At 40.0% G+C, this 16,986-nt stretch overlaps 1 protein-coding gene across 2 annotated transcripts in view; it reads left to right on the top strand.

The window, feature by feature from the left end:
• LOC101894131 (cyclic GMP-AMP synthase-like receptor) overlaps positions 1-16,986 on the top strand; it is a 33,654-nt gene that overhangs the window by 14,080 nt on the left and 2,588 nt on the right. For both annotated transcript variants that reach the window (XM_005174837.4, XM_059131184.1), the window contains exons 2-3: positions 15,591-15,798; positions 15,859-16,595. In XM_005174837.4, coding sequence (XP_005174894.1) covers positions 15,627-15,798; positions 15,859-16,595 — 909 coding nt within the window. In that variant the 5' untranslated portion in view covers positions 15,591-15,626. The remainder of the gene's footprint in view (positions 1-15,590; positions 15,799-15,858; positions 16,596-16,986) is intronic.

The following is a 16,986-nucleotide window of genomic DNA, read 5'->3' as shown; positions in this document are numbered from 1 at the left end:
CAGCCATGTGTTGAAAAGTGAAGTTTTCTATGAATTCTATCCCTTCGAGGGGTCATCTATAGTTTGGAGGTCTTTCTTAGTTCTCTTCTGGAGATATGTTATGCAAATGTCACCACATTAGAAATTAGAGAGAAAAAGACGACTCATTTCAAATAATAATATCCATCTTTGCGTTTTTGTAGTTTTTCATGTCAAATTTAACTACATGAAGACAGGTTCCCATCTCTGATTTTTGTATATACAATGGACAAATATATATATCAATTTGGAAATGACCCCTTTATGTGGAAGGTTGGGCATTATTGACCAATTCGTATCTGACCTAAGACTGATATAAATATTACAACGTGCCAGATTTAGTATGAGATATGTGGAAGAAGAAAGAACAAGAAGAAATGGTGCGATCTCTACCATCTTTTTAACAGATACGGTTGTAATGGAAATATTGACATGTACCAAGTTTTATGAGCTCAAAATGTTGAACCTTTGTGGGGGAAGTACCAGAAGGAGTGGACCAATATATCCCATCTTAACACCAGTCCTTGGGTTAATAGAAATATTGTGATGTGTGTAATATGTAGAGAACCGAATGTTTTTTTTCGCATTTTATACTCGTTTTTGTTATTTAAAACTTTGACCCTTTGTGAGGGAGGTACCAGAAAAAATGGTCCGATCTCTACCATTTTTACAACAGATCGTGTGTTGATGGAAAAATTGAGATGTGCCAAATTCCAGTGGAATTGGTTGTTAAATTCGTGTTTTATGAGCTTCATGAATGTTCAAAATGTTGACCCTTTGTGGGGGAGGTATCAGAAGGAGATATGTTCCATCTTCACACCAGACCTTGGGTTAATAAAAATGTTGTGATGTGTATAATTTGAAGATATTCCGAGACTTACATCAAATTTTATATGAGTTATAATTATTCAAAATGTTTACCCTTTGTGGGGGAGGTACTTGATGGAGTCGATCCATATTCTCCATTTTCGCACCTGACCTAGCACAGATGCAAATATTAGGATTTGCAAAGTTGGAGCAAACTCGAATTGTCCTTTCTCTCTCTGTGCAGTAAATTATTTTCTTTGAATATGTTAAGATTTTGTGTGAGAGGTACCACAAGTAGTGGATCGATATTGCCCATTTCCGTTTGATAATAATATTACGATGTACCAAATTTGGATCAACTCGGATACTATCCAACCAGACAGACAGACGGACGGACATCGCTAGATCGACTCCAAATGTCCTGAAACGGATTAGGTCCAAAGAGACCTAGGGTCGTAGCGTATACGTAACATCCACAATGACGTGACATATAACGTATTCGTAACATTTAACATATCAGCGATCAATGATAAATCTTATCCGAATCGAAAATAAATTTCCTTGAGGGGAAATCCCTGCCAAAGTCGAATGTATGAAGACCTTAATTCACTGAACTCAAACCCAAAGCATTGGCATTGAGCGGACAATGCGCTTACAGCATGGCTCTGGGAAGCAATTCTTGGTCTGTGAAAATGTGAAATGAAAACACTGTTGGTTTGCTGCATTTTTTGCTGCCTTACTATTCTCCACACTTTTGAAACGTTGGGTGCCAGTTGTATTGGTTATCCTACCAACAACTCGTAGGATACAACAGGCCACTGTCACATTTGAAACCCCAGGGGAAGAAACAGGGAGTTTTACCTAAGGTTGGTTGTTTATTTTCCACGACAACCTGTCGTCACCGAACTCATCTAAAATATTGGGCTCCAGTTGTTCATTATGTCAAACATCCGGAAAATTACACAGATCTATTCTTTCAAGGTGTATTAACACATATTGAAACGTTGGGCGCCAGTTGTGCCTGATGTTCAAAATCCGTAAGATTACACAGATCGATTCTTCCGAAGTTGGTTTGCTTCATTCCATGGCTGCCTGACTACGCTGCCCATTTTGAAATGTTGGGCGCCAGTGGTACATAAAATCCAAAGCTCGTAGAATGAAACCGAGAGTTTGCTGTTATCCACTACTAGCTGACGCCATTGTATACAGTTGAAACGTTGGGCGCCAGTTGTATGTGAAACCTAAAACCTATAAGATAACACATATCGATACTTCCAAAGTTGATTTGCAACATTCCATGGCTGCCAGAGTACGCTGCACACCTTTGAAACGTTGGGCGCCAGTTGTATATGTAGTCCGAAATTCGTAACATGAAACCGGGAATTTCTCCCCAAAATTGGTTTGTTATATTCCTGACGATACTGTATACGTTCGGGCGCCAGTTGTACATGAAGTTCAATAGAGGTTACATTTTACGGCTGCCTGACTATGCTGTACACATTTGAAACGTTGGACGCCATTTGTACATGAAATCTAAAACCTGTAAGATTACACGGGTCGATACCTTCATAGTTGGTTTGCAACATTTCAGGCCTGTCTGAGTACGCTGCACACGTTTGAAACATTGGGCGCCAGTTGTACGTACATGCAGTCCTAAATTCGTAGCAGGAAACCGGGGATTTCTTTCAAGGTTGGTTTGTCATATTCCCCGAATTCTTGACGATACTGTATGGGGGACAGTTGTACATAAAGTTCAAAAGCGGCTACATTTTACGGCTGCCTGACTGATGCTCTACGTATTGCAAACGTTGGGCGCCAGTTGTACATAAAGTCCAAACCCCGTAGAATGATACCGGTGGTTTCTTCTAAGGCTGAAGGTTTCTTCTACATGAAGTTCAAAAGCGGCTACATTATCCACGGCTTCCTGACGATACTGTATACGTTTGGGCGCCAGTTGCGCATGAAGTTCAAAAGCCCCTATATTTTGGCTGCCTGACGCCACTGTACACAGTTGAAACGTTGGGCGCCAGTTGTAGATCAAATCTAAAACCTGGAATATAACACAGATTGACAATTCCAACGTTGATTTGCAACACTCCATGTCTGCCTGAGTACGCTGCACACGTTTGAAACGTTGGGCGCCAGTTGTACATGCAGTCTAAAACTAGTAGATTGAAACCAGGAATTTGTCCCAAGGTTTGTCGAGGAAGGTCTTATCAGAATTTCCTGGATAGGTATTACCCTTTGGTCAATCTCTGCTTTTTTCTAAGACACCCAATCTGCCTTCAGGTCCAATTACGCATCATGCTAGTGTCTTATTATCAGCTTATTTTAGACGCTCTCCAAAAACGCTATGTAGTATTGCATAACTAAAGGTGAGAGTACATAAAACGTTTTTTGTTTGTTGACTGGCTTAAGTCATTGACTGGCTTCTTGGAAGAGGATCAAAGAAGTTTTAGGTTGGCTTAGTTCGACTTTGGTCCTACGCAAGCCAATGACAATCATCAATATGACAGTGCGCCTATTCAAATGAGCAGCAGTGTTTCCTTTTATGTGGATCATTTGATATCCTGAAATCACTTTGATGTTATCCATACTTCCTTTTTTGAATTTCAAAATGAAATTGAAATTATTATGACGACACTTGTTGCATTTTGTTGAGGCAAGCATTAAATAAGATATCCCCGAGGGGAAGGTGTTTAGCATTTGATTTGCGGAAAGAGCGGAATGCAAAATTGATGTTGATTATGTTTGGTTGTGAGTAGGAGTGGATGCATATTTTTAAATTATATTTTGGAAAATAGGACGTTTGGCGGAGTATCAGAATTCGGAGGTCAGTACAGGCAGGACAGAAATGTGACAGCGGTTTTCCCCTACTTCAGATGAAATCAAACGAGATTTTGGATCCGTTTGCCTGCCTTCTGCACCCTGGAAACGACGGAGAAGAAGATTGGGCGTGCGGACTATTGACTGTTTGGCTGGCTGGATGGATGGACGAATGTTGGATAGATGTGGCGGACACACAAACAGGCAAGGCAGGCCAGGCAGGAAGGCGGCAGGCTGTTGTGGATGGCAAAGCGAATTTAAAACACAAAATGGAATTCACAAAAATAACAGCTTCAAACGCGCGCACACACACACCGACACATTTCCACATTGAGCAACAAAAAAGCTTGTTCGTTGTTGTTGTTGCCATTGTTGTCGTCGTCGTCGTTCGTTCGAACGGTGTGTATATGTGCGTTTGAGTTTTCGCACAAAGAATGTTGAACGTCAGCGCGACACAGTCGGTCGTTCGTTGTTGTTCGTTCGCCATTGTTGTTGTTGTTGCCGTTGCTATTGCTGTTGATTCTCTCACAACTTATCTCCTCTGAGTACGTAACTACATGCGACGTTGAGCCAGCCAGCCAGGCAGGCAGTCAGCCATCCAGCTAGCACAGCGGTTTGTTCCCTTCATTGCAGGCACAGCCAGGCAAAGCAGGCCGTGGTGTTGCTGTGCTAGCTGCCTGGCGGGTTGGTTGGATGGATGGATAGATGGAGTAGAGCTGTGACTGCTTTGCTCAGCGTCATCGTCGTCGTTGTCGTTCGTTCGTTGGTCGGTCGACAGCTTTGTTGTGTATCTGGATGTAAGTAAGGCAGTGTCGCAGGCAAGCAGCCAGCAAAACTGTTGGTGTGTAAATATGTGTGGATGGTTGTCTTGGATCTGATGCCTGGCTGGCTAACGTTGGAACGACGAACGTTGGCAGCAGGGAGTGCGGAAGGAGGCTTATGCGGGAGCCGTGTAGTTTTCTCTGCTTGTTTGTATATAGGGATGTGTGAGTGTGTTTGTGTGTGTGTGGGGGAGGAGGTAAAACGACGAGGATATTTTCAGTGAGTGGCATGATTTCAGCACGGTTTTCTCGTTAGTTTGTAGGTATGTATGTCGTTTGTAGTCGGATTTGTTGCTAGGTCGTTTGGTCGGTCGGTCGTTTAGTCATATTGACATTCAATTGTTCTGTCGTTCGTTCTCGTCCATTCTTTCGGTAACTTTGGCTAACTGGCTGGCTGGCTAGCTGACTGGTAGCTCAGTCTGACTGCTGATGCCGTTCGTCGTCGTTATTGTTGTTGTAGTTCTCTATGAAAAATAACCACTAGAACAAAAAAAAAATGAACGTACAACAACAAACTACATGTACGTATATATGCCTCGTATGGATATACATACACACGTATATACATATGTATGTAGATACACATGTTTGTATATGCGGATAGCTTTACTTGCATACCTAGTTCGGCGACATCATGCAGTAGGGATGCTTGTTCAAATGTATAGATGGAACCTATACAAAAACAACAAAAAAATACAAAAACAACAACAAAAATGCTGGAAGCACAGTGGTCAAGCCATTTGCCTATGTCTGAAGTACATTTGCCTATGTCTGAAGTACGGTATAGGTACGTACCGCTTTAAATGTTATCACACTTCTGGAAAATATGGATGAGTCTTCTGGAAATCCTTAAACTTCGGGACAAGGGGACATGCTGAAACCTTAACGCACCTACATTTTATGGCTGCCTGACGCCAGTTGTACATGAAGTTTAATAGAGGTTAAACTTCAGAGGCCTGACTATGCTGTACACATTTGAAACGTTGGGCGCCAGTTGTAGATGAAATCTAAAACCTGTAATATAACACAGATCGACACTTCCAAAAGATGATTTGCAACATTCCATGGCTGCCTGAGACACGCTGTACACGTTTGAAACGTTGGGCGCCAGTTGTACATGCATTCCGAAATTCGTAACATGAAACCGGGAATTTCTCCCAAAATTGGTTTGTTATATTGCTGACGATACTGTATACGTTCGGGCCCCACTTGTACATGAAGTTCAATAGAGGTTACATTTAAGGCTGCCTGACGCCACTGTACACAGTTGAAACGTTGGGCGCCAGTTGTACATGAAATCTAAAACCTGTAAGATTACACGGGTCGATACCTTCAAAGTTCTTTTACAACATTTCATGCCTGCCTGAGTACGCTGCACACGTTTGAAACATTGGGCGCCAGTTGTACGTATATGCAGTCCGAAATTCGTAGCAGGAAACCGGGAATTTCTTTCAAGGTTGCTTTGTCATATTCCCCGAATTCTTGACGATACTGTATACATATGGGGGCCAGTTGCACATGAAGTTAAAAAAACGGCTACATTTTACGGCTGCCTGACGATGCTGTACGTATTCCAAATGTTGGGCGCCAGTTGTACATAAAGTCCAAACCCCCTTAAAATGATACCAGTAGTTTCTACTAAGGTTGATTATTATTATCCACGACTTCCACAGTATCGTCACTGTATACATTTGGGCGCCAGTTGTGCATAAAGTTCAAAAGCGCCTACATTTTATGGTCGCCTCACGCCACTGTACACAGTTGAAACGGTGGGCGCCAGTTGTAGATGAAATCTAAAACCTGTAATATAACACAGATAGGCATTTCCAAAGTTGTACGCTACACACCTGTGAAACGTTAGGCGACAGTTGTACATACAGTCCAAAACTTGTAGAATGAAACCAGGAATTTCTCCCAAGTTGGATTATATTCCCCAACTTCTTGACGATACTATATTTTTACAAAAAAATCTCTTGATATGCATTCACGAATGTAAGGGTCATGCTATAGTAGAAGAATACAGGCAGATGCATCAACACTTAGAAGCATTGATATGTCAAAAAAATTTTATTTTTTTTAAATAAGTAGATTTGTATATGTTTTCCTATACGACGGCAATCGGAGGTCTTTATGATATGCATTTTATAACAATTTTTACAAATTTGAATAATTTTTTCAAAAAAAAAAAATGTAAATTCTAAAATTGGTTTGACAGTTCCTTGTTCATTGTCTTCTACCATGGATCATGCGCCCAGGAAGGTCTAACCCGAATTTCCTGGATTGGAATTACCCTTGGTCGATCTCTGCTTTTCTCCAAGACATTTACTGGTATATTTCTACAACAAATAAGTTTTAGGTTGGCTCATTTCGATTTTGATCCTATGCTAGCCGTTTTATGTATTCTAACCTCAATATATTTATAGCCCCTCAAAGTATGCTATAAAAATACTAAAAACAATAAAAAAACAGCAAAAATGCTGGAAGCACACTGGGCAAGTCATATCCATTTTATGTGCCTATGTCTGGCACATGTGATATTTCTTTAAAGTTCGGTATACGGACGTATCGCTTTGAATAAAGTCACACTTCTGTAAAATATGAGTGAAACTTCTGGAAATGCTTAAACTTCGGGACAAGGGGACATGCTGAAACCTTAACGAAAATAAATATGTTTTGCGAACCAAAATACCTCTGCATCTTCTTGTCAAAACTTCCATCGACAACATCTGGACATAACCATTACGCTACACAAAACTTCATCTAGTCATGAACATTGGGCCATTAATAACGTCAAGAATCAAGTTCCTACGAATATCTGCACTTTTGGATGAGAATGCCATGGATATAACTATGGCGCCCAATCTGAATAAATGGGTAATACAAATTACCATATACCATTCAAAATAAAGACATTGCGGACGATTTGCGGGTTTTAATTCTTTCGCCAATTGCTCCTTATCGGCACGAACTTTGAATACCCTCCAGCATTTGGAACGAATTTAGAAATTTTCAAAACAAAAAAAAAAAAAAAATAAAAACTTAAAAATTCTGTTAAATTCTAAAAAAAAAAAACCGAATAGAGCCGTTTTATTGGGGTCTATACGAAAAACGTGGACCTAAAATATTTGTCATAAGCCATTACAATATTCAAATACGAAATACGTAGCTAAAATCATGAAAATACGGAATATATGGAGGTACTGATATATGGAGCTTATACGAAGACCTGGACATGCATAGCCAATTTTCTGTCACTGGCTGTAGTACCTATTAGGAACTTCAAATACGAAATATGAAACAATTCCGGTACCTAAAATGGTCAAAATAGCGAATATAGGGAGGTAATGATATATGGGGCCTATACAAAGACCCGGGCCTTCATAGACACTTTTCTGCCACAGGCTGTAGTACCAATTAGGAACTTCAAATACGAAATGTACCTAAAATGGTCAAAATACCGAATATAGGGAGTTAATGATATATGGGGCCTATACAAAGACCCGGACCTTTATAGACAATTTTCTGTCACAGGTTGTAGTACCTATTAGGAATTTTAAATACGAAACAACTCCGGTGAATAAAGTCTCTAAAATCGTCAAAATATCGAACAACGAACAAAAAACCGAATATATAGGTAGGTACCGTTATATGGGGGATGTAGGATATCCTGGACTTATATAGTTTAAATTTGTTCGAATTGGCCACCTTTGGCATGAATTATGGCTCTGCGGTATTTTGGCTCATTCCCGGGGAAGCGCTTGCTTGAGGTGATCGGTACTTTGGTAGTTTTTATGCCAACCTTGCTTTCCAAAATACTCCAGACACAATAGTCCAACGGATTGGTATCCGGAGATTTTGGTGGCCATTGTGCGCTGGAAATGAAGCGAGGAACCTCATTCCGTAACCATTCTTAAGTGGCGCGTGCTGAGGGCGATGGAGCTGAGTCCTGTTGGAATGTCCAAGGTCTGCGGCCAAAATGTTTGCGTGTCTAAGGCTTTAATACGCCCTCCAGAATATTTTCGCGATAGTATTCGGCATTTATTCTGATGCCACGGTCAATTAATACGAGCGGAGAGCGTACATCGGCTGTTATGGCGGTCCACACCATCACCATGGCCGGCGCTTGAGTTCTGGTGGCCAACCGAAAGTGCACATTTTCAGCTGACCTCTTTGGTAAGTAATAGCGATTATATTGTTTGTTTACAAACTGCTGGACAACGAATGTTTTCTCATCGTAGAAAACTAAATTCGGCAGCTCACCACTTACGGCCAAGCGAAACAACTCTTTAGCTCTTTTGAATCTGTTTTCTTTCTGTTGCGGTGTAAGTTCTTGCACTTTTTGGAATTTCAATAGCTTTACCCCAGCTCATTTTTCAATATTGGCCGAATGGAATATTGCGATATGTTCAGATCACGAGCCATTTTTTGGCCACTCCGACGCGGGTTTCGATCAAAACGCTTCTTTACTTTTCGAACCATTTCTACTGATGTTGCTGTTTTTTCGGCCACTTTCTTGACTTCGGGCTACGCTACCAGTATCACGGTAAGGAGCGATGGTACGAGACACCAAAGATTTATTCACAGCATTTAAATGCTGGAGTGCTCTAACGATAGCCACTTGTGGTTTTCCGGCCAAATATAAAAAAATCACACCATCACGCTTCCTGAATTCCATCACGAATAACTTTTTTTCTGGAAAACTCTCACCAAAATGCTTTTGACCGCTTGTAAAAAATAGAATGAGCTGTCACTGGAATAATTTTAAAAGCTGTCGGATGAGTGGCTTAGAAATGACAGCAGTTTGGAGTTGGTTACACCTGTATATACTTTGTGATGTCTAAAATTATTATTTCGATGAGTTACAAACGGAATGACGAACTTATTATACCCTCCATACTGAGTATGGTGGAGGGTATAAAAGGGGCGCCCACAAATATGGCATTTTCTTTTTCTACTTTTTTTGCTAGACGAGTTTGGGCGATTAAAAATATCTTGGTTGGGTGAAATATTAATTTTGGAGGATTTTTTACTAGTTTTCCGCTCCCAGAATTTCTGGCCAAAGCTGTTCTCTCAGAGCGAATGTAACATTTCTCTTTTTTTTTAAAAAGTAACAAATTTAATGTGTCCTTTTTTATGGTGGAGAAATTGGGTTTGTTTTGACAAATCAGCTGATAGCTTGATGTTCAAAAAAGAGAATAAAACAACCTTACTCTCCTAAAAAAAGGAACTGGACAATTCCTACAGGAAAAGTAACCAGACAAACCTATTGCTATGTAGGGCACTCATATATTCGGGAGCATGCATATGTATATATGTATGTCCGGGCGGGCCAATTTTGGTGATGATTAAGACAATGATGTTCTTGCCGGAGAAACGAAGACAATGATATGATATTTAGTTTATGCCGTCACTATCATCTTCCCGGTTTCGGAGGCGCTCCCGCCCTCTCGTTCGACACTGCATTGGATTTGGATACGACAGAGCAACAATGACGTCGACGGCGATTTGGTGTATTGTATGAGTGTTTTAGTTGTTGTGTTTGGTGGGTTCGTTGTTGCTGTGTTTTTTTTTTTTTTGTTATTGTTGCGATTTTTATTCCTTTTTTTCCGTGGCATGGCTATCCGCACATTGTATGTGATAGGCAGGCAGGCAGGCAAGCAACGTGCCGCTGTTTTTGCAGTTGTTGGTTTATATTTGTTTTTGCTTTTCTTTTCCAATTATTTTGTTAGTTTGTTGTTGTTGTTGCCATCGAACGCTTTGCCATCGTTGTTGCTTGCCGCCTAACTACTGTCGGCTGGCTTTTTTACTCTCGATTGTCACTGTCACCATCAACGCAGCAGTTCTGGCTGCTGCTACTGCTGCTTAGTTTTCATAGTATCCACCCCACCTAAGCTCCCTGTGTTCACCCACCCGCCATCAGCCCCATCATGTCGCCGGACTGAAGTGAACGTTGTACTCACATTTGCAAATAGAAGAAGAGCCTCTTTCATCTGCTCCACCACTTCCTGATTGCATGTACATATATTTTTGTTTGTTTGGTGCTCTCAGCGCTCTCTGTTTCGGTGAGAACAACAAATGTGTAGTTGCTGCTGCTGCTGCCACCGCCACCGCCGCCGCTGCCGCTGCCGTTGGCGTTATCGTTGTTGTTGTTGTTTTTTTGTTGTGTTGGCTGGCATTGCATTGCAGTACGCGCGTTGTTGATTTTTGTTTTTGTTTTGTGTAACCAGAACAGCAGTTGCCCCGTTATTGCCATCATCCATCTAATATTCAAGTGTAAGGTGAGTGAGAGAGGATAAAGAGCGCCGGCTACGAGAGGGGAAAAAAGACAATATTGATAGAGGTACCTACCGTTAAAAAAATAGGTAGGAGTAGTTTGCAATCGGTGGCTCTTTTTTCAACATTACTCCCTCACCCACTTTTATGTTGATATGCCTTGTCTGTCCACCAGTATTTAAGCATGGACTTTGATGGTCATTTAAAAAGCCGAAATGAATTGATTGATGGTCCTGTGACCTAGAATATTGCTAACATTTACAGTTATTTGTGTTCTAATTGAGCAAGTGCAGCTCATCTGCCTTAAACGGACTACCTCTAACAATTTTTTTTGATAGTTTTCTCTTTTGAATTAAACCTAAGGAGATGACATTGAAAATTGGAAACTAGCGAATTCCCGCGCAACGCACTTTGCCATTGGTTAAGTGGCTCATCAGGCACATTAGATGATATTTTCGTGGCTAGACGAAGATCAATTTTTGAAAGTTCCATTTATGCGCAAATCATTTGATCGATGCATACGCGAATTAAATTGAAACCTATTTTATACCCTCAGCCATAGAGCCTAGAGAGGGTATACATCATTTGATACGGCCAAAACGTGGCTCATCGAAATAAAGTTTTTAAACCCTGGGTCTCTTGGACCATGTCCGTTTTAGGACATTTGGAGTTGATCTAGCGATGTCCGTCTGTCTGGATAACTCTCGAATTGAGTATCCAATTTGATTCAAACTTTGTACATTGGAATATTATTGTCAAACGTAGATCGAGTTCGGAGATGTCAGCATTTTCAAAGAAAATAATTTACTGCACAGAGAGGGAGAAGGGATAATCCGATTTTGCTCCAAATTTGCAAATCCTAATATTTTCACCAATGCTATGTAAGGTGCGAAAATGGACAATATCGGTCCACTCCTTCTGGTACCTCCCCCACAAAGGCTCAAGATTTTGAATAATTATAAGTTTTATAAAATGTCATGTAAGTGACCTATTGTTTTCAAATTACACACATCACAATATGTTTATTAACCCAAAGTCTGGGGTGAAGATGGAATATACCAGTTCACTCCTTCTTATACCTCTCCCACAAAGGCTCAAAATTTTGAATATTCATGAAGCCCATAAAACGCGAAAACAACATCCGATTCCATTCAGATTTGGCACATATCAATATTTCCATCAACACAAGATCTCCAATAATGATGGTAGAGATCGGACCATTCCTTGTGGTACCTACCCCACAAGGGTCAAAGTATTGAATAACCCAAACGATTATAAAATTCAAAATAAGCATACGATTCCCTGTAATTTACACACATCACAATATTTTTATTAACCCAAGGTCTGGGGTGAATATGGAATATATCGGCCGACTCCTTCTGGGACCTCCCCCACAAAGGCTCAACATTTTGAGTATCCATGAAGCTCATAAAACGCGAAAATGACGTCCGATTCCACTCAGATTTGGTACATCTCAATATTTCCATCAACACAAGATCTGTTATAAGGATGGTACAGATCGGACCATTTCTTCTGGTACCTCACCCACAAAGGGTCAAAGTTTTGAATAACCAAAACGATTATAAAATTCGAAATCAGCATCCGTTTCTCTTCCAATTACACACTTCACAATATTTTTATTAACATAAGGTCTGATGTGAAATTGAACTATGTCGGTCCACTACTTCTGGTACCTCACCCACAGATGGTCACAATTTCCAATACTTGCAGGATGAGGTGAAGAAACTGCAACCAATTTCAGACTGCTGTGATTTCTAAGCCACTCGTCCGACAGCTGTTAAAATTATTCCAGTGACAGCTCATTTTATTGTTTACAAGGGGACAAACAAGCATTTTGGTGAGAATTTTCCAGAAAAAAAGTTATTCGTGATGGAATTCAGGAAGCGTGATAGTGTGATTTCTTTATATTTGGCTGGAAAACCACAAGTGGCTATGTGAATAAATCTTTTGTGTCTCGTACCATCGTTCGTTACCGTGATATTGGTAGCGTAGCCCGACGTCAAGAAAGTGGCCGAAAAAAAACAGCAACATCAGCAGAAATAGTTCGAAAAGTAAAGAAGCGACTTGATAGAAACCTGCGTCGCAGTGGCCGACATATCGCAATATTCCATTCGGCAAATATTGAAAAATGAGCTCAGGGTAAAGCCATTGAAATTCCAAAAAGTGCAACAACTTACACCGCAACAGAAAGAAAATAGACTCAAAAGAGCTAAAGAGTTACTTCGCTTGGCGTGGAAGTGGTGAACAGCCGAATTTGGTTGTCTCCGATGAGAAAACATTCGTTGTCCAGCAGTTGGTTAACAAACACACTGATGGTGTTTACTTCACAAAGAGGTCAGCTGAAAATGTGCACTTTCGGTTGGCCACCAGAACTCAAGCACCAGCCATGGTGATAGTGTGGGCCGCCATAACAGCCGATGATCGCTCTCCGCTTGTATTAATCGACCGTGGCCTCAGGATAAATGTCGAATATTGTTGCGAAAATATTCTGGAGGGTGTATTAAAGCCTTGGGCACGCAAAACACTTTGGCCGCAGACCTTATACATTCCAACTAGACTCAGCACGCATCACCCAATAATTGGTACGAAATGAGGTTCCTCGCTTTATTTCCAGCGCACAATGGCCACCAAATCTTCCGGATACCACCAATCCCTTGGACTATTGACTCTGGATTATTTTGGAAAGCAAGGTTGGCACTAAAAAATACCAAAGTGTCGATCACCTCAAGCAAGCGCTTCGCCGGAAATGGGTCAAAATACCGCAGAGCAATACTCGGCTAGCATGTGACGGTTTCATTGATCGTTTGAAGGGAACATTTCCTGCCAATTCGAACAAATCTAAACTTATTCTAAAATTTGATGCTATTTCCGATATTTTTTGCTTTTATTCAATGAAATTTAAAAAAAAAAATAGAAATTATGGTGTTTGACTTTGTTGCAGTTTTTTTTTATCCCACCCTGTATATCTGTCATATCTGATAACTCACGTACATTTTAACATTTTTATACCCTACAGCACAAGGTGGTCAGGATATTATGTCTTTGTGCATTTGTTTGTAACAGGCAAAAGGAAACGAGATAGACCCCATAGTTCCTTTTGATGATCTGCACAGAATCACATTCTGAGTCGATTCATGCATGTCCGTCCGTCCGTCTGTCCATGTATATTTGTAAACAAAGTACAGTTCGCATTTATTGCCCTACTCAGATGAAATTTTGCACATATCATTTGTTTGACCCAAGGACGAACCCTATTGAAATTGGAGAAAATCGAACAAAATTTAGATATAGCTCCCATATATATCTTCGTCCGATCTGGTTTTTATTGTGCACCAAACGTGTAATATCAGTCCGAATAGTATGGAATTTTGCACGTACGATCAGATTTGACCTGAAAATAAGTATGCCAAATTTGATCGAAATCGGTTAAGATATAGCTATAGCTCCCACATATATTGTTCATCCGATTTGTTATTTTTGTCCTCTACAGCCGTAATATGCACTCTGTAACAACAATATTTGGGGAAATATATAAAAATGCAGCTCAGAAATACCTTTGTTAAATTTTATAGAGATCGGTTCCGATTTGGATATAACAGCTCCCATATATAACTTCGTCCGATTTACCCTTTTTTTGCACCGCAAACGTCTTATATTTGTCCAAATGGGATGGAATTTGGCACGTACGATTAGATTTGACCTGAAAATAAGTATGCCAAGTTTGATGGAAATCGGTTCAGACATAGCTATAGCTCCCACATATATTGTTCATCCGATTTGTTATTTTTGTCCTCCGCAGCCGTAATATGCATTATGTAACAACAATATTTGGGGAAATATATCAAATGCAGCTCAGAAATACCTTTGTTAAATTTTATCGAGATCGGTTCGGATTTGAATATATCTCCCATATATAACTTCGTCCGATTTACCCTTTTTTGCACCGCAAACGTCTAATATTTGTCCAAATGGGAAGGAATTTGGCACGTACGATTAGATTTGACCTGAAAATAAGTATGCCAAATTTGATCGAAATCAGTTCAGATGTAGCTATAGCTCCCACACATATTGTTCATCCGGTTTGTTATTTTTGTCCTCCGCAGCCGTAATATGCACTCCGTAACAAAGATATTCAGGGAAATATATAAAATACAGCTCAGAAATACCTTTGCTAAATTTTATCGAGATCGGTTCAGATTTGGATATAGCTCCCATATATAACTTCGTCCGATTTACCTTTGATTGTGCACCTAACGTCTAATATTTGTCCAAATGGGATGGAATTTGACACTTACGACCGAATTGAGTCTAGAAGCTAGTATGTCAAATTTGGTGAAGATCGGTTCAGATATAGCTAAAGCTCCCATGTATAATGTTCATCCGATTTGTTATTTTTGTCCCCCGCAGCCGTAATATGCACTCTGTAACAACAATATTTGGGGAAATATATAAAAATGCAGCTCAGAAATATCTTTGCCAAATTTTATCGAGATCGGTTCCGATTTGGATATAATAGCTCCCATATATATCTTTATCCGATAAAGTGGCATGTCGTAATATTTATTTCATAGTTATTTAGGTCCGATACGAAATGATCAATATTGGTCCCCCTTCCTTCGGAGTCTACTTCATAGAGGGTCAACAATTCGAATAATCATAACAAAAGTAAAAATATATATTTAAAGTATCAAACATTGGCTGAGGGTATACATCTGTCGGCAAACCCGACGGATACGTTGCAACTTGTTTTTTGGCATTTGCCAATCTAAGAACTTACATTGCTTTACAAATATTTATGGACATTTTCATTTGTTTTTATTTCAGGTCCATTTTTGCGCTAAGTTTTGATGTGCCAACAAAATGAGTCCCTTCAACAAACACTTGCATAACATTCATGGTGAAATCAGTGTAAAGAAGAGTGATCGACAAATGTACACGGAAATATTCGATGAAATCGTCCAGACAATTGTAGAGAAAATGCATCAAGTTGATGGTGTCTTTAAAAGTTTAAATAAAGGCCAAGAGTTATTCGGTAAATAATAACAGCTAGCTGTAAATTATGATTATGATTTTTTGTTTTGTTCTATTACAGGCAGCTACAGTAATGGAGTACGTATCAGGTCTCCCAGCGAATTTGATGTATATCTTGTTCTGAAATTTCCATATCCCATAGATGTCCTCCGAGATAAGTCTCGACCTGGTTTTGTACATTTGCACATGTCGAAGGCGAAAGAAGAAGCCTGGAGCTACTGCAACACCCCACTGTACAATGTTCTGAAAAATATTGTTGATTACAATAACGGTCTTCTGCGCAGAACAAATTTCAAAAACTGGATGTTCGATGTTATTGAAACGGCTGTGGAGCGATGCAGAGTTCGATTCCGAAATAATGGCTATGATGTTTCTAGCGAACGGCATGCGGTGGCCTACAATGTGTATGTACGGGATCTGAACAACCCCGACATAAAAATATCAATTGATATGGTGCCAGCCATAGAATTTGGCCCCTGCAATTGGATACAAATTCGTAGTTATGGTGTGGTCAAACCATCGCATTTCTGCAATTTTATGGCCGTCGCCAAAAAGTCTTCGTATAAACCGAAAAACACCTTTGCCCACACATTTATGATGGTTAACTCCAGGTCCGAACGCGATATTCTATTGAATAGGCAACACTTAAAGCCGGCATTACGTTTATTGAAATCGTTGCGGGATAAATACGAAATGAATCGCCTGAAGAGCTTTTTCATAACAAATGTATTTTTATGGCAAGTGCAGATACAGCCTTTGGATTTCTGGAAAAAGCCACTGGGAGATGTGTTCTTATATGTAAGTGGACTCAAGGATCAGATTTTGAACCGCACATTACTTTAAACACATTAAAAACGCACACTCACATTTTCCATTTGTTTCTGAAGATTTCCTAAATTAATGCATAAAACAGACCGGGTTTTTTTGCATTCTCCAAATTCGCGCTAAAATATTTGACACAAAATTATAACAAAAAACCAGTAAAAAAGTCTTAAAGTCGGGCCGGGCCGGGCCGACTTTATGATACCCTACACCACTTTGCAAATTTAGTAGGGCTCCGCATAACAATTAAAAGTTTTTAAAAGGAGAATTCAATCGGCTGTGGGTAACAAATATAACAAATCGGATGAACAGTATATATGGGAGCTATAGCTATATCTGAACCGATCTTCATCAAATTTGACATTAT

The sequence above is a fragment of the Musca domestica genome, unplaced genomic scaffold (assembly GCF_030504385.1).
Source record: "Musca domestica strain aabys unplaced genomic scaffold, Musca_domestica.polishedcontigs.V.1.1 8, whole genome shotgun sequence".
Classification (NCBI taxonomy): Eukaryota; Metazoa; Arthropoda; class Insecta; order Diptera; family Muscidae; genus Musca; species Musca domestica.
Note: the sequence above shows the minus strand (reverse complement) of the source record. Positions and strands in the feature narration are given on the sequence as shown.